The sequence below is a fragment of the Myotis myotis genome, unplaced genomic scaffold (assembly GCF_014108235.1).
Source record: "Myotis myotis isolate mMyoMyo1 unplaced genomic scaffold, mMyoMyo1.p scaffold_m19_p_21, whole genome shotgun sequence".
Taxonomy (NCBI): Eukaryota; Metazoa; Chordata; class Mammalia; order Chiroptera; family Vespertilionidae; genus Myotis; species Myotis myotis.
This window is the reverse complement of record NW_023416326.1, coordinates 4,989,079-5,006,926: the sequence shown is the minus strand read 5'-3', so window position 1 is coordinate 5,006,926 and position 17,848 is coordinate 4,989,079. Positions and strand designations below refer to the sequence as shown.

Sequence of the window (17,848 nt, the reverse complement as noted above, 5' to 3'; positions counted from 1 at the left end):
TAAATACAGTTCCTCATGTTGTGACCCAGCCATAAAATTAGTTTCGTTGCTACTTCATCACTGTCATGTTGCTACTGTGATGAATCGCCATGTAAATATCTGATATGCAGGATGGTCTTAGGCGACCCCTGTGAAAGGGTCGTTCGACTGCCAAAGGGGTCGCGACCCACAGGTTGAGAACCACTGCAATAGAGGTTCAAGACATAATGTGGGGAAGGGCTAACTTCTCCAATTCACATGAGCTCCTGGGCAGTGCCCCTGGCAGATGGCACGTGCTCTCCCGACGTGCTGTGGGGCGGACCTGGCTTCCTTTATCCACACTCTGCAGATGTGAGCTCAGCTCCCTGAGCCGGTGAGCGGGCTCGGAAAGGCCTGCCCGCTCCCCAGTAAAAATGATACCACAGGGTAAATGAAGACCAAGGCTGTAGCTCGGACACCGAGTGGCCCCCAGCACATGCCCCCAGCACTGCACCACCCAGGAGGGCACCTCCCTCTCACATCAGCTCAGAACACGGACCCTGTTACCACGGAAAACGGACTTGCCCTGAGCTTTCCAAAGTGAGAGCTGTAGTAAAACTGAACCATTTGGGGGAGTTATTTTTCTGTCATTCGCGGGTTTCAAGCACTCTAGGGGACCCCCAAACAGGGAAATACAGTGCGGGTAGGCGCTTCACATGCCGGTAACGCTGAGGCTCCAGAATCGTGACCGCAGCAGCCCTGCGGGGACAAGGAGGCTGGTGGCACCGAAGCCCGGGCAGCCTGCAGGGCCAGGACCCCCTTCCCCACCCTAAACGCTCCACGCTTCATGGTGCGTCCCAGTTCTAAGCGAAACGGAGAAAGAAGAGGGTGCGCACGTTAGTTAAATAGTTTAATCAGAGCAGTGTTACAATCCTAAATAAAAGAGCCCCAGGGTTGGCCACATGGCCTCGCTTCCATTCCCAACTGCCTTTCTCTCTGTAAAGAACAGCCTTCCACTGAAAAGGACCCCAAATGGAGTGACTGATCTCATCACCCGTGGCTTTATGCAACCGATGAACTCCCTGAATGGATATTGCTTCAGCATCGATATTGAGAAATGGTGGGACGAGAAGTCCTTACTCAGCCGCTGGTCACAGGTGGTGGGAAGAGGGGACCACCCAAGACGGCTCAGGTCCACAGCGGGTCATGGTGGGTGGACGGTGCTGGCTGCGGACACGGGGGCCCACGGTGCTCTGTCCCGTGGACCAGTGATAGGGAACGTTCTCGCGGGACCAGCTGGCCTCGGAGGGTTTCTCTGTCAGTTGAAACTTGCATCATAAACATGCAATGAGTTCTTTTGAAAGTGTGTTGTCTGCAGTCTGTTTCACACAAGGATTTCATCGAGTTGCAGGGTTGCATCAGAGCATGGCGGAAAGGGGAGCTGGGCCGTGGGGGGCGTGAGTGGGAGGATGAGAGGAGCCCCTCGTCACGAGACCGGCCACCGGCTCCTTGCAAAGTGCACGGACTGCTTTTCTACCCTCCCCCACAAAGCAAAAGAACAAAGAAACAACTCACAAAATCAACCGAAGGAAACGAAGTGGACATGAAAACAAAGATGCTCCACGCGTGCGTCTTCTGCATAGCTCAGCCCCCTGAGTAAGGCACTGTTTCCTTCGCCACCGGCGGAGGCACTGCAGCTGCGGGACCACCAGGTCCCTCCCAGGATGGAGAAGTGAGGAGCCCAGGGCGCGGCCGACCTTCCCTGTGACCTTGCCCGCAGGGAGCTCCCAGCGTCTCGGAAGGACGGAAGGACGTCTGTCTGTGTTATGCCTGAGTGTCCAGATGGCTTTCTTTCCGGAGTTCCTATGTTGTCTGCGTATGAGTACAGATTATTCTTCAGTCTTTATTCTCAAAGAAAATACACGAGGTGGGGAAGGCCCAGCCAGGAACACAGCGTCACTGCTCCCAGAAAGCATGGAAGGCGGCAAGTCTCACATCAGCGGATGTTTGCAAGAGACAAAGTCAGAGAGAGTCAGAGAAAGAGTCAGAGAGAGAGTCAGAGAGATTCAGAGGGAGGGAGGGAGGGAGAGGGAGAGAGAGAGAGAGAGAGAGAGAGAGAGAGAGAGAGAGAGAGAGAGGCGCAGAGGGCCACGGAGGGTGAGGGTGCTAGGGTTTCTAGGTGATTGGGTCTGAATTAATTCAGCTGGTCTTCATACTGTTTCCGGAAACAGTCCCCGGCTGGGAAAAACTCCCAACATCTTTCCTGGTACATCTTCCACACGTAAGATTCCTGTAGGAGTAAAGACAGTGCAATAATATCGTGTCTTCCCCACCATCTGTGTGTTCCCACAAAGTATAGGACAAACTCACAACTGTTGGGACATACAGCATGTGGGTACAACTGTGTAATCACACATAGACACAGCTGTCACTGGAGAAGCCCAAGTTCATTACACAGGTCCTCACTGTGTCAGACCGGCTTACTTCTAGTAATAAACAGATCATCTGCATCCAGACCACAATATAATAATGAATAAGACTTAATTGTGGTGAATGATTTCGAGGGTTCTTTGAAAAATATTATTGCTAATTGACTCCTTCAAATTCAAACCATAACAATTGGAAGTAAATTTTGTGGAGAGAGAATTCCAAATAGCTTAAGACCAGACCTAGACATTTAATATGCAATTATTTTTCACTGCCCATAATATTGTGGGTTGAGGTTCATTTGAAATCATCTGCTATCGATGAAGAGATCAAGGACATTACAATAATCAAAACCCAAAGTTAGCATCTTCAGCAGCAAGAGTGTGTTTCTCTGGGAACGTTCCCTCTTCGAGGCGAGCCCTGCACACTGTCCTGGACCAGGGCCCCGTGTGAAGACGTGCGACTACCGTCGGAGGGAATGCCCTCCCAGTGTCTAACGCCCAGCTCCGTCCCCAAGGGCAGGGCTCCCTTCACCCTTTCCTTCAGGCTGGGTCACCCTAGCCTACCTGCCCCGTGTGCTCCGTCTCGTCCTTGTTGATGAGATACATCAGGAAAAACCTGCGAGACAGAGACGAGTCAGAGTGACCGTGGGAATGCCGGCATCCACAGGCCCCGGGAGGGGCCGGGGGGCGGGGCGGGGGGCGGACGGGCACACTCACAGGTAGTTGGCCAGGTTGTGCTCCTGCAGGGTGTGGGTTTCGAAGCCGTGCGGCACCGTGTCGAAGTAGTCGTTGCCTATCCCACAGATGAAGCACTTGGTCTAGAAGACGAAGGGAAGACGGAAACACCAGCGTTCAGAAGGCAGAACCAAGGCCATAGCTCACCACGGCAGCCGCTGCGCGTACCCGATAACCTGCTGCCCCAACTCCTCGCCCTCTGCCTCGGCCAGGCCCCAGGTCTCTCCATGCCGAGGCCTGAGGCTGCTGGTGTCCAACTAGCCCCTGGGCCCTCAGGGGCACTTCTTAGCAAAAACCTCATCACCTCCGACTGGAAAATGCTGCGGGCCACGCCCTGCCCTGGTCCTGTACACCCCCTGCATTTTAGACCATAGTTACCTGGTAAAGTCTCAGTCCATCGCCTCACTGCCCCTTTCTTATCTCACACTGCAAACACTCTTCAGCAGCTGGCCTCCCGCAGCCCTCACATCCCCAGCCCCAGCCCCAGCCCCAGCCCCAGCCCCAGCCCCAGCCCCAGCCCCAGGGTGTACTAATTCACCTGAACCACTTATGCTTCCAAGAAAAAATCTGCACTTCAAATTCCCTAAGACCCGAATCCTGGTGTGTACAACGTGGGACAACGTGGGTAGTGACCGTCCCACGGAATCTCACGTGGGCGGTGCCCCTGGAGACGTGTGTGTGTGTGTGTGTGTGTGTGTGTGTGTGTGTGTGTGTACAGTGGGAAGGAGGCTGCCAGATGCCCTGCTCTCTCTCAAATCTTCAGGCCTCAGTGTGGGACCCCTTCCTTTAGGACCTCTCCTGAACATCGACGGGGAAGTCAGCCAGGCACTCAGGGCTGCATCCTTAAGGGTCCCCAGGAACCCATCCTTCTGAATGGTCTCCCGTCCCTCGAGGGGTGACGTGACCAAGGCCCCCCAGGTCCAGCCCAGCACACGGCTCAGGCACGTGCCTGCCCTTTCCCCCTGCTCACACACGCGGGACTCCGTGGCGAAGGCAGTGAGGGGAGGGGTGCACCCATCATGCACGTGGCAGAAACGGGACACTAACCTCCATGTCCTCCTTGACCTGCTCCTGCTGGTCTCTCAGTTCCCCAAACGCATCAATGATTAAACCTGGTGTTAAGTAAAGACACGGTTTAGTCTTCATCCACCCGAGAATCATCATCAACTTCGAAAACCCCGGCTGGCCCTCCCCTGGGAGGGAACATGTGCAGCCACGCTGGGCACTGCTCAGCAGTGGGGACCCCCGTGCGCACCCCAGTGCTCCCCAGGGCTGGGCCTCCTCCCTGTGGGGCAGACATGTGCACAGTGACGGGGCCGACACCAATCAGACTCTGTCACAGCAACTTCATGCCGAAAACAGCGGCTTCATGAAGCCCAGAAAATGGCCTAATGCTCTGTCCACGCGTGTCACTGGGAGGAATGAGCTGCCAATCATTCCCCCCACGTTCCCTAAAAGTAAACTTCCCCAGCTGCTTTCCTCCTGGGGTGCTGGCGCGCCCTTTCTCCCACGTGTCCTATGGCTCTGCCCTCGAATTGAACGCGTTATGGTGACACTCAGTGACGACATGGAGAACGGGGCGTGAGTCTGTGAGGCCTGTCCATGCTCGTCATGAGAAAAGCACCCCTTTCGGCTGAGCACTTAGACGTCATAGCACATGTAGCGACACTTCACTCCGGCCAGGCCACCGGCACGAGCGGCCAAGACCTGGAGCGTCTTCTGAGGGAGGAAACACCCCCCGAGGTGCCGTGGGGCCAGTGGGCCTGGCTGGTCCTGACCTCAGTGGAGCCGGGCGTGACTTAGACGAGTTAGGGCTCCTTCCTTCCAGTGTGAACAGCACCACCCTCCCACAGCCTCGCCAAGTGCCTCATTTAAAAAATATTTAAAAAGATTGTTAAGTATTTGAGGGCTCCGAGACTGATAATGTTTGATGGAACCGGAGGCTGAGGGCGCCCCCCGGGGCTGTAACGCTCGCAGCAGGGCTGGTGGCAGGGCAAGGCGAGGCTCCTTCCCTCATGTCCATGGCCCACTTTCCCCTGGACCCGGCGCACCCAGGCTCTGGGCGGAAAAGCCCGCTGACTCCCCCAAAAACGCCAGCCCACTCAGCGGCTGCGGACGCTGGGGGCCCAGGTTCCAGCTCGCCTGGTACCCGGGAGGAGGGTTACCTTGTATTATTGCCAAGAGGATGACAATCACAAAGAAGAAGAAGGTGATGTCGAAGATGATCCGATAGATCTCATACTCATCGCCCGCCGGGTCCTCGATCTCATCGCCGATGCCGCCTCCAGCTCGCACACCCACGTACATGTGGAACATGTAGCACTGCGGAGAGAGGGCCCCTGCCGAGGACACGCCCCCAAGGACACGCCTCCAAGGACACGCCCCCGAGGACACGGGCTCTCACCCCCAGAGCTTCACTTCTCTCTCTAATCAAAGCCCTAATCCCGGGGACCTGAGTGCTGCGCTCTCACTCCCTGTCCCTGTTTCAGAACCTGTAACGTGATGCAAACACCCACCTCCCATCCAGCCGCCTGCACACACAGGCTCAGCCGGGTTCCTGCACCACCCACCGCAGCAGTCGCTGCTGGGGGCTTTAGGAAAGAACTTGGATATGTTTTTCTCCAAATGTGTCTTCACATGACAGGGAGTGGGTCACGTCACCATTGCAGCTGCACCTCCTTACTTAACAACTAACAACGGCCGCCGGCCGCCTGCCGCCTGCCGCCTGCCCAGCTTCACCTCCTCTGCTCGGTTAGAGCCCCCATGGGCAGAGGGCTCACTGGACAATTTCCTGGCCCTTCCCAGCACTCTTCCAGGTCCAGTTCTGGCTCTCAGGTTTCCACACCCACACCCCTGGGGGGCCCGGGATGCCTCGCCTGCCAGGCCCTGCTCAGGGGACACGTCTGTGTAAGACCGTCTTCCTGACCATGACTTTTGGGTTACATTTTGGCTTCCCATGTGGGTTTCTCTACAGGGAAGAGAATGTGCGGATGGGCTGCATGAGCTCTAATGAGCAGGAGCGGGGTGCTCTGATGTGTACCCGCTCCTGCTCTGCACCGTTAAAGAGGAACTGCACGCATTACTTAGACTGAGGCGCGGACGCATCTTCACCCACACGAGACCACACAGCATGAGCTTACCGTCAGCATGTCGTCACATTTCATATCTGGCGTGTCTCCGTCTTCACTTTTATTGTAGAATTTTCGGAAGAAATTGAATGCCACGACCGTGTACAGGTACACGACAACGGCTAATAAGCCCACGGTTAACACCAGCTGGAAAGCAACGTGACATCGAGCGCGTGTTAGGACACGAGACAGGGCGGCTGTGGGAGGGATGTCTGTGTGGGACTTGGCACGAGCTGGACTCACTGGCCAGATGCTTTTCTTTTCTTTTTTAAATATATATTTTCATAGATTTCAGAGAGGAAGGGAGAGAGAGAAACATCCATGATGAGAGAATCATCGATCGGCTGCCTCCTACATGCCCCACAATGGCGATCAAGCCAGCAATCCAGGCATGTGCCCTGACCAGGAATCGAACTGTGACCTCACAGTTCCTGGTTCATAAGTGAACGCTCAACCACTGAGCCACACCAGCCAGGCGACCAGAGGCCTTTCCCACCACCCAGGGGGAACTGTTTTCATATTTTCTTTATTTTATGAAGGTGTCGGATATTCTATGTAAAACTTGATTCCTTAGTTAATAAATGCATCCTAGAGCTGGAATATAAATCAACTGTTTTAACTTCATATCCAAATTGATAATAATAAGCTGCTTAAAATCTTCATTTTTCTATCATCTAAATATCTGACAGTAGGTTCTACATTGTTCTTTCCTTTTATAATGTCTTTAAGTAATATACATTCCAATTAAAACTATCTCGTTAAGACTGATTATAAATCAAATATATGTGTTTTTTATTAATCCTTATCTGATTAATGATTTTTTCCTTGATTTTTAGAGAGAGTGGAAGGGAGGGAAGGAGGGAGAGAGAGGGGGGGGGAGAGAGAGAGAGAGAGAAAAGGCCGGGGATGGAGCCTGCAACCAAGGTACATGCCCTTGACCAGAATCAAACCCGGGACCCTTCAGTTTCCATATCCTAAAACGAAATAGAAATTCGCATTGCTTTAAACATCTGGAAATACACACTATTAATGATATATAATATAAATATTTATAAATATATATCCTGTTTTGCTAACATAAAACAATGATCAAAGTGAAAGACACTGTAATAGCTGACACCAACACTATTTTGAAGGCCAACACTTTCCCCTGTGAAATGCCACAGTTGAAAAGATCTTCTAAAACCCTCTCACCTGCTTGCCATTGTGCGTTACTGATGACAAGATGGTCCTCAGCGTCTTGAAGCCCATGGCGATGTCGAGAAGATGAGCAGCAAAGAAGAAGTTGTTGTAGTGGCCCAGCACGGACATGGTCATGTACCAGGCCAGGTACAGGAAGGACTGCGGACGGGAAGGGACACACGTGCGTCAGAGAACAGAGCCCGTGACTATGGTCCCAGTGCTGGTTTCACTCTAGTGCAGCCACTCCGTTTACTTCGCCTTCTTAGACTACAAGTTTACAGATTTCTAATTACATAATCAGGGAGTGGCCTCCACCGTCAGAGAGAAATTAGCTGCAAGACGCCTCACGAACAGGTGACAGTTCCGAGACACACAGCCAGGGTTTGGGGCCTCAGGAGAGTCTCTAAGGTCCCTGGCGTCCGGGCTCGTGGCTGAGGGAGGTGGGGGTAAAGGCAGGAGAACTTGGGGGTGTCACCAGTCTTTGGGAGAGTGGAACTCGTGTTCACTATGGAAGTCAGTGCAAAATTAAAGTGAGACTTTAAGAGGAAATGAGCGGCCCACGGGAGAAGCCGCAGCCGGAGCACAAGGCCGGTGCACTGCTGGGCGCAGGGTGAGAGGTCTGGGATGCTGGCTGACATCCGACATCGAACATGCCTGGTTCACCGTTCACCCAAGTCTCAGGCTTCTCTCCAGTGATTCCCACAGAAATAAGAGATTTTTTTCACTGTGGGCACCTAACTTGGTCCTTATGTTTATTTCTGAGGATCTGAGGCTCTTTGAAAAGGATCAACACAATAATTATTTAATTTGGAAGTAACTAAAGTTTATCATAATTAGTATTTAAATTCTTTTTATGTATTTAGAACTTTCTTTTTAACAGCTACGAAATGTTGAAGGATGCCCCGCCCCACTGAAACCTAAATGAAACTACACAAACTTCGCATCTCAGTTTTTTCTTGTGTAAAGATATGCTTGTTTTCATCTCAGCTACTGGAAGAAAGGGAATGAGAGACAGGTGATTGATCACGTATCCCCTGGGTCTTGCCCAGCTGTGCTCTGCATTCAGTGAACTGATTTCGAAGAAGGTTAGTAACATCTGCAGCCAGCAGCCTCGGAAACCGGAGTGCCTGCGCTCTGCCGTAACTTACATTGTCAGTGAAAACGACTCCGAGTTTCCACATCTGATACTTCACGTCGATGGAGTTCAGTCTGGAAAGACAAAGAATGTGCCGATGTGCCCATTAAGCAGATGCCAGGGATGAGCCTGGCACCGTCCTGGGACATTAGTTTTATCCCAGATCCACACCCAGGAGGCTTCCAGCACCCAGAGTGCCGTGAGAGCATGATTCATTTTCCCCAGAGCAACCTACAACAGAGTCAGGGTAACGTCGGGATGTCTGAATTTCCCATTTGTTTCTCATCGATGTTTCCCTTCCCCTCTCTCTAAAAATCAATAAAAAACATTTTTTAAAAAATAAAAGGGCGACATAGATCCCTTTTCCAAAACTTACGAAAATAAACACTTTTACAAACAAGAAGTATCAGAAAACATAGTCATATATTGCATTTTTGCATATGTTTTACTTTGGCTTAAGGAAAGAAAAGCCAAGTTAAATTAACAGCATTTGTTGTTGTAGTTTTATGTACATAATGAAAAAGGCACCTTCAGCCCGGCCAGCATGGCTCAGTGATTGAACATCGACCTTGAACCAGGAGGTCATGGTTCAATTCCTGGGCAGGGCTCTTGCCTGGGTTGCGGGCTCCATCCCTAGTAGGGGGGTGTGCAGGAGGCAGCCGATCCATGATTCTCTCTCATCATTGATGTTTCTATCTCTCTCCGCCTCTCCTTTCCTCTCTGAAATCAATAAAATACATTTCTAAAAGAAAATGAAAAAGGCACCTTCAAAAATTAATAGAAAAAATCCAATCATTCGTAGCTCAAAATAGCCAGAGGTATAAAGTAGACTGTGTACACTCTGCCCTCTGGCTCTCGGTCCCTCTGACCCGGAGGGAAGGAGACCAAGGCTCCTGCAAGGTCAAATGCTATCACTGTTTCTCCTTCCAGCTGGTGCAGAGCAGTGACACTCACACCGCCGCCAGGGAGCTGTCTTTCTTGGGCTTCTTTTTCTCCCGGGCGTCACTGAAGTCCAGGGCGGCTTTGTCCATGCCAAGCAACTCGCTGATTCTGTCCCGGCCATAGAACTCGCCGTATTTATCCATAACCTAAGAGACAGCAAGAAAAGAGCCTCAACCATTAGGTTAGCTCAGATCTGTGTGTGCATAAAACATCTAATTATTTTTATAGTTACTATATATTTGTCTTATTTTGAAGTTCACTTTAAAGTCTAGTTTGTGGCTGTGGACCTTGAGCAAGAAAATATCTACTAAGAAGGGCTCTCGTTGACTTAACTAAACTCAAATTTTAAAAAACGGCCCCGCAGCCTCTCACGCAAACTGCAAAACTGCACATCAGGGAGAAGCCTGCAGTGAGCTGCCTGCCTCTGCGCTGAGCTGTGCCGGCACTGCCACCTGAGCAGCCCTCGACTCTCCTGACGGAGCTGTGCTGGGTCCCTAGCTGAGCTCCGTCTCAGCTGCTTCCTACCACCCTTGATGCTGTCGGCATCAGAAGAATAAAACTTCATGAAAGTAAGACCTTGAAAGATGCTATAAAGAAAATAAAATGCAGTTCTCTGTTGCCGGCCAACACCTTTACCTCTTTGGGGGAAGGGGAACCGCTCCTGATCTGTCGGTGCCCTAACTGCAAAGGGCCTTGGCTGGTGTGGGTACAGGAGTGAGCGAGCTAGGGAATCCCACCAGCTGTGGGTAATGCGGGTGAGCCCACAGAGTGACTGTCAGGGCGCGGGGGATGGAGCGGCGCTGGCTCATTCTGTAGCCCCAGAGGATGGGTCCTCTGTCGCAAGTGCTGAATTCACATTCGACTCCACCGCTCTTTGCCATGACAGTAACAGGCAGAGAACGTACCCCAGGATCTCTTTCTACACAGGAGCCACATCAGTTCAAATCTGAATTGCACTTTGGGGGAAAAAATACTGAATTTATTCCTTCTAAGAAGTATTACCTTTCTTTTGACAAATTTGTCCCAGTAGTTGTTGGGAAATGACCTAAAAAATAGAAAAGCATAGAAAAAAAGAGTATTATTTTAAAGTATGATAAATCACAACATACTGCTTGCAATATAGAAAATATTTAAAATAATATGCAAACGTATTTTCTATTCATAATTATTGTAATGAATTTGTTTCCCATCTTATCCTATAATTTTTCTGCATTGTGGGCACATCAAATATTACTTTAAGTGTTAATATATAAGTACTGTACATGCACATAATGGAGAAGAACATGAGCATATCTGTTAGCCAGCTGATGGCTGTGTTTTCTCATCTATTTACAGACTGCGTTGTCAAGTGTCTTTAAAGGATCTCAAAACCTGTCACTGTTTTCTTCCGGAGAAAAAGCAGTCTCCTTTGCACCAGTTATCCGCAAGGCGACGTGGACCGGGGACCCAGCGTGACCTGGCACGGGGCCAGGGCGGGACGCACTGGGAGGGAGGGGCGGAATGTGACTTAGCACCTCAAGTGCCAAATGAAACATGGCATTCGGAGCCAACGTCCGCTGTGCTATCCACAAACAAAGCACCCCCATGTGAAAATCAAGAACCTATTGAAATAACTTCTTAAAAATAAGCAAAATGAATCACTAAACTAATAAATAGGAGGCATTTCCCTCTTGAGAACTGCAAACGACTGAAAATACGGACACTGTCAACGGCGGGAAACTGCTGGGGTGGGCTGACACCTGCACAGCAGCCTGCAGCTCCTGCCTACATGGCTGAACAACGCGTGCGCAGAAGAGCATGTTTGCTGTCTTCTGTTTCGCACGTCCTGATGCTCAGCTAGTTGTCTACAGGCTGCCTGACGGCACCGACGGAAAGTTTACATTAAAAACGTGAAATTCAGTATCCCTGTCTCTAATGCTACCACTCCTACCGTAATGAATGGCTCTGCTCCTCTGTGCTTCTGGTGAGATAACCCTGCACGCAGGCCCCTAGCCCCTGCACCCTTCCCCGAACTCTGAGTGATGGAGGCAAAGCCCATGGGGCTGGGGACCGACTCAAAGCCCCTCTGAGGAAGGAACCAGAACACAGATGGCAAGAACTGATGGCCTCCACCAGGGGCTGAGGGCGCCGAGCCTTTGATTTTCTTGGCTGCATAAACACCCATTAATCACTCTGCCGACTTCTGACAGAACGCAGGAAACTCTGGCAAAGGACTTCATGTGAGGAAATCTGTGAGCGCCGAAGGCCTCGCATGCTCTTTACTCACTGTGTGTTGATTACGAGTCGATCCCACTGGCCTTTAATATCGTCTTCCGAAGGCTGCTCTGTAATGTAAAGCCCGTCAAATTCCAATTTCCGAGCTACTTCCTTTTCGCGCTTAAAAATAACCAGCGGGACCTACATTGGAAGAAACGTATTAAATTAGTTCAGAGGTACTGGCATCTCCTGTGGCCACTGTCATCACAATCCAGCTTTAGGAGAGCATTTCCCCCATTACTCCCAGGAAAGTACAAATGGAATGAAAGTGAATCAGCTATACGTAGGAACAAGCATCGCAAGGTCTTGGGAAACAAGAGAGAGAATAGATATTATATGTACACGTGTGTTTTTAAACACAGACGTTCATAAGTAACTAAGTCATTTTTTAAATAATAAAGAGAGAAAGGTTACACAAAACTGTTTTTCTTTGGCGTATTATAGATGCATATATATGGTAGCAGCAGACACAAGGGCAATAAAGTATAACCATTTGCTAAGCTTCCAGAATGCATGCTTTAAAAAACGCAATTTAATTTGAGAAATCTCTTTAATAATCCCTTGCTCAGTGTGACCACGTTATTGTGAAATAATTTTAATTTCAACATCAGAAAAATTCTTTGTCCGTTTTCAAGATGTCTTCTGAAAGAACATACTGAAGCCCCTTTCCTATGGACAGACTTTACACAGGGAAGACGCGGACATTCCAGAAGCGTCCGAGAACACCCCCATGGACCGGGAGGAGGTGGAGAGGAGTCTCAAGGAGACAGATGCTGGCTTTCGCCCTGGCCCTGGGTCTGAGAGGAGGGGCCTTGCTAGGCAGGATGAAGAGGTCCCCAGGAAATGGGCAGCCCTGCGCACTCAGGCCCCCTCCTGGGTGCGTTCACCTGACGACACTGCTCCCTGCAAGCGTCCTGGGAGCCGCATCACCTCCCGGGAGGAAGTGAGAAAAACTGGGAAACCTTTGTGCCCAGGAGGGAAGCACAGAGCTCCTGAGGTCAGAAGAGTCACCATGACCGCGAGGCTCCAAGGGGCATCCTATCACCCTCACACGCTTCCGGGAGCACTGCTAGGGGAGACAGTGCCTGGGCCCCTCCCGCAGGGTCGTTACAGGTGACACGGGCCACTGTGTGTGTGAAAGGAAGCTCCAGTCAGACCACCCAGGCCAGCCCGCCCCAGGGCAGCCTGCAGCCGCGCCTGGTCAGTGTGGAGTCCAGTGGCCAGCCCCCGGGCCCAGCCAGGACAGCCGGCCGTCGCCAGCATTGCAGAGAAAGGCTGTGCCTGCCCCGTGCGTCTACCCCGTCCATGTTCCCCTCGGTGGCCCCTGCTCCCTCCCACTGTCCACAGGTGTGGCTTTCTGGAACATTCCGAATAAGCTCCGTGCATGTCATTTCCACAGTGCGCGGCGGGGCTCACCTTCAGGCAGTAGTAGCCGATGATGCAGAAGAAGGAGATGACGGTGTGCAGCACGGCCAGGATGCGCAGCGTGGGCTCCATGTAGCCGCTGCTCTCCTCCAGGACGTAGTGCACCGCCAGGACGCCAGGCGCGTCGTCACCGCCGTCATTGGGGCTGCTGACTCTGGCGCTTTCGCTTGCGCTGCGAGGGGGGAGCTCCTTGCCTTCAACCACAGAAGAAGTGGAGACCTGATTCAAACCAGTTAGAGCGCAGTCAGTTCTCTCCCTCTAGGTATCGGCGCCAACGAGAAACAAGGAACCCGGCCTTCTCCGCAATGGCTGGGCGTGAGGGCCCTGCACAGGGAAAGGGTGCTCGCTCCGCCCTCCGCGTGGTCCACGGGGGATGTTCTCAGATGCTTCTGGGACAGCAGATCACTAACACGCTTGTGCCAACCCTTCTCCTGAACCAAGAGTTACCAGGACCCACGCGTGGGGGGACCGAGATGGCTCAGCTGCCTCTCCAGGATCAGAGGAACCACATGTCACAGCTGAGCCACGAGTGAGCTGTGCACAGAGGCGGGGAGCATGCGGCCGGCCTCTGCGGAAATGAACCTCACTGAGCTGCAGGAAGGACTGCCCCGCCTCACAGTCAAGGACGTGCTCAGGGTGGGTCTGTGACGTCTGTACATCACTCAGGCTGCTGGTAGGATCACACTGGTTATTAAGACCAAGAAGCACGTACCTTATAGAAGAGCAAGATGAAGTTGATTGCAAAGGCGACAAATAAGGCCAACATTCTCATGTTGTAAAAGTTGCGAGCAAAATAGTTCTGAAGGTGAAAAAAAGGAAAAGGTCACTGAATTAAGAGACTTGAAATGTGCAGACCATTAAATAAAGCGTTCATTCATTTACCCAAACGCCTTCCTGAGCACCTAGAGCGTATCAAGCATCATTCTTGAGGCCGTGGACATCAGTGAGTTAGAAATCTGGGCACCACGGAGGAGACTCCCCCACAGGCAGAACATCACCTCGGGGATGCGCACTGCGGTGAGGAAAATCCAGCAGGCTTGGGCTGAGGGAACGGGGTGCGTGAGCAGAGGCCTGAATGCCACCGGGGAACAAGTCAAGAGAACAAGTGGGGACCAAATGTGTGTCAGAGGAGCACGCAGGGGCAGCCCCGAGGTCAGAGCAGTGGGGGTGCCCCTGAGGACAGAGAGGAGGAAGGCTGTGTGTGTGGGGAGGGAATGTGGGAGGGGCTGGGGTCCGGGTGAGCTAGAGGGAGTGGCAGGCCTCTGATGAGGTCTGTGTGGGGACTGTGATCTCCGGGGCCTCGAGAGGGTGTGTGCACAAGAACTGAATCACTGCTGTGGCATCATTTCCCTCGTCTGTGAAGTGCAGATAAACCAGAACCTTCCTCATAAGGGTTCGCTGTGAGGATTAGATACGATAATAGAGGAGAGTTTATGAGTCCTGTTGTCACAGTTGGAATTATTTTGTTCTCGGAGGATCTGAAGAGGGCTTGATGCCCTCGGACTCTGGTTTGAAAAGATTATCCCAGCGTCCGTGTGGAAAATAGAGGAGGGGCTAGGAGGACACGCAGGAGTGTGGGGAGAGGTCCCGCTGCCATGGAGGCTGGGCCGGGGCGCGTGGAGATGGGGACGCGGGGCAGACTCCACGCATCTAGAAGACAGAGCTGAGAAGAGTTACTGCTGGGCTGTATTGAGGTGGAAGAGAGAGAGAACGCAGAGATGGTAACTGCTGGGTTTGGGTCTTAGCACCTACTAAACAGCTGGTGCCATTTTCTGAGCTGGACAGAACTGGACAGAGTGGGTGTGAGGAAAAGGCTCTGGGAGATCAGCACTTGCTTTAATATTAAGTGGGAGGTGTCTGCACGGTGCCCGTGTGGATGTGCCAGGGGCCACGTCACAGGCACCGCGTCTCCTGTCCCTCTCCGGGCACGCACGCCTGCTGGCGGTGTCCCTTCCACAGGGGACTCTGCCTTCACTGCCACAGGCCCCTGGGCCGCGTGGGCCAGTCATACTGTTCACCCTCCTGGGTGGACCGATCAGTGAGGCTGGGCCAGTCACTCTGGCACTGAGCTCCGGGATGAAGAAATCCTGGGGACACTGGGCTTGAGGTGACCATGGCCCGTCTGTGCATGCAAACTGGTGAGCAGAGAAGCCACTGTGCAGAGAGGGGCCTGCAGCCAGCGGCAGAGCCATGCCAGCCCCTCTGTACCTGCCTCCCACAGGTGCCGACACATTCCTAGGAATCATGGAGCTCCTGCTGGTGTCGCTGAGCTCACTAAACCCCGTGCCCCACACTTGGCCTCACCTGCAGCCTCACCTGCAGCATGGCACCTACCACAACACCCAAACGAGTGGCCACCCAGAGCTTTCTAGAACACGTTTATGCTCAGAGTCCTCTGCACTAAACAACACAGGGGAGGTAAAGACCGCTGAGAAAACCTAGTTAAAACTTACTACCACACACATCTGCCTGCAGTACATACAACATGTCCCATACGTGCACCTAAGCAACGAGAACACTTAATCACGGGGACGGTCACTTCCCTTGCAGGTGGTCCGCAGTGAGCCCAGTGCCCGCCCAGACCCGTCCTAGACTCTGTGGGGAGACACGGGGTGCGGCAGCCACCACATCCAAGGTCTCGGGCTTGTGACGTATGCAGAGGTCCTGGTCCGTCCTCATGGAGCCAACCAAATGCACCAGCAGGTGGACTTGGTTCCCTGGTTGCCGCCCATGGGAGCCCACGGACACTCGTGGAGCCTCAGTTATTATAGTGACTGGCCCAGCCTCGCTGATCTCACCATGTCTCACAGCAACGTTCCCCCTGAAGGGCTCACCAGAAGCTTCTGCTGATAAGCAATGATCTTCTTCCAGAACACGGACTCGGGGGCCTCGGGCTCCCCGTATCTGTGCGTGTGGATCAGCCGCAGCTTCTGCCGGCCCTTCTCGTCTTTGGCCTTTTCTTCTTTCTCTCCATCTTCTCCCCTAGGAACAGGCGAGTACACATAAGCCGGCAAAAGACGAAAGAACTAACGGGCTTTGTGCCAAAATATACAAATGAACACACATTCAAATCACAGCATCACTTTTGAAAACTTTCTCCTCCAACGAAGTGTAATAGTTCAATTTTAGAATTTGGGGTTGGATTTCTGTGACCCCGGCCTCCTGTGGAGAATCCCGTGAAGTTCAAATCTCAAGGGCATGCCACAGGCTGGTGTGTCTCTGTATCTGTACAGAGCACCGCCCCTTCCCACTGGGCAATAAGACATCGCACCGGACAGGGAGTAACAGTGAAAACGCCCAGCCTGCCTAACTTCTAAATTAGGATTTAACAGCCAACCTGGAACAGTGACTGAGCTTTAGGACTCAATGCCAGAGACATGCACTTGGTGGTTCACATATAGAAAGGATGTCAGGATATTAATTTTTCACATGATAATGAAATTAGCAGCACTAAAATTGGATGCCTAAAACCCCTCTAGCTGCAGCATACCAACCCTCCATGGCAGTGTATTTATGCAGACGGACTCATATCCAACACCCACGGACACATAACCCACCTAGCCTCACCCGCGGGAGGTACAGCTAACATTTTTAAAATATGTTTTGATTGATTTCAGAGAGAGGAAAGGAGGGAGAGAGGGAAACATCACTGATGAGGGAGAACCATCGATCCGCTTCCTCCTGCACGCCCCCACTGGGGATGGAGCCCGCATTGTTTCCAGGACGGAATCCCATGTGCAGTTACACCAGAGCTGGGCCCTTGGCTCTGCGAGGCGTCCTGAGGAACCATGAGGCATCCCTGCTGCGGGACACGGCGATGGGACTGGAGGGCGAGGCTGGCCTGGCCCCGGGCGGGCGGTGCCCACACTGATGCCCCAGCACGAGGTCCTGGCGCTGAGCCTGCCCCCAGAGAGGAGTCTCCATTCTGTGCCCTGGAGAGAGAGCACAAGCCAACAAGGAAACCACACGTACTCGGCTTTCTCGGGTTCCGATCTGTTTTCTTCTTTTTCTTCCTTTTCTTCCTCTTTTGTCTCCTGTTCCTTGAAGTGAAGGGAAAGAAAAGCAGGTCACACACCTCCTTGGGATGAGTTTAGGGAGCCCTGTGCCCAGGCGCCAAATGGCGACCTCTAAGTGAGCCCTGCCTCAGTGGAGACGGCACCTGCGCTTCCCTTCACCCCCCACCCCCCCCCCCACCCCCGGGCAGCAGGTGCCGCTCTGGGCGCCTCCACTTTCCTCTCATTTCCTCAACCACCTGCTCGAATCCTACGCCAACTAAGTCCCACAGCTCAGATCTGCTCCAACCACTGCCAACACCACTGCCGCCTCATTCACGCCACGCGTGTGACCCTGCTGCCCACCAGCAGGGACGCTTTTCTAGTTCTGTCAGGAGCCTTCCCTCTGACGGCCAGCGGCAGACACGTGGCGAGCCGGGTCAAGTACCTGTGGACAGACCCGTTCACTGCCTAATGTCTGCGTGAGTGCTCGGTTCACACCTACTCGTGAAGATAATCCAGTAACTGGTAACGGACCTCCAGAGGCAGCTCTGCTGACCAAAAGGCCACTCTCTCTGGAAACACAGGCTTGTGCTGGGCCCTGGAGCGCCAGCCTGGACGCCCACTGACTCCAAGGTGCCCCTGGGCCCGAGCTGCCGCGACGGG

At 52.6% G+C, this 17,848-nt stretch overlaps 1 protein-coding gene across 6 annotated transcripts in view; it reads right to left on the bottom strand.

Annotated features, from left to right (window-relative positions):
• Positions 1-851: 851 nt before the first annotated feature.
• RYR2 (ryanodine receptor 2) overlaps positions 852-17,848 on the bottom strand; it is a 195,497-nt gene continuing 178,500 nt past the window's right edge. For 4 of the 6 annotated variants that reach the window (XM_036354792.1, XM_036354794.1, XM_036354795.1 and 1 more), the window contains 15 exons: positions 17,163-17,230; positions 16,025-16,172; positions 13,903-13,989; positions 13,182-13,409; positions 11,776-11,906; positions 10,512-10,554; positions 9,522-9,655; positions 8,581-8,641; positions 7,445-7,591; positions 6,263-6,397; positions 5,288-5,444; positions 4,170-4,234; positions 3,105-3,205; positions 2,952-3,003; positions 852-2,248 (listed from right to left, as the gene is read on the bottom strand). In XM_036354792.1, the coding sequence (XP_036210685.1) occupies positions 2,153-2,248; positions 2,952-3,003; positions 3,105-3,205; positions 4,170-4,234; positions 5,288-5,444; positions 6,263-6,397; positions 7,445-7,591; positions 8,581-8,641; positions 9,522-9,655; positions 10,512-10,554; positions 11,776-11,906; positions 13,182-13,409; positions 13,903-13,989; positions 16,025-16,172; positions 17,163-17,230 (1,653 nt within the window). In that variant the 3' untranslated portion in view covers positions 852-2,152. Of the gene's footprint in view, positions 2,249-2,951; positions 3,004-3,104; positions 3,206-4,169; positions 4,235-5,287; positions 5,445-6,262; positions 6,398-7,444; positions 7,592-8,580; positions 8,642-9,521; positions 9,656-10,511; positions 10,555-11,775; positions 11,907-13,181; positions 13,410-13,902; positions 13,990-14,083; positions 14,233-16,024; positions 16,173-17,162; positions 17,231-17,848 lie in introns of those variants that run through there. The other 2 variants (XM_036354793.1, XM_036354797.1) reach the window with 2 other exon arrangements.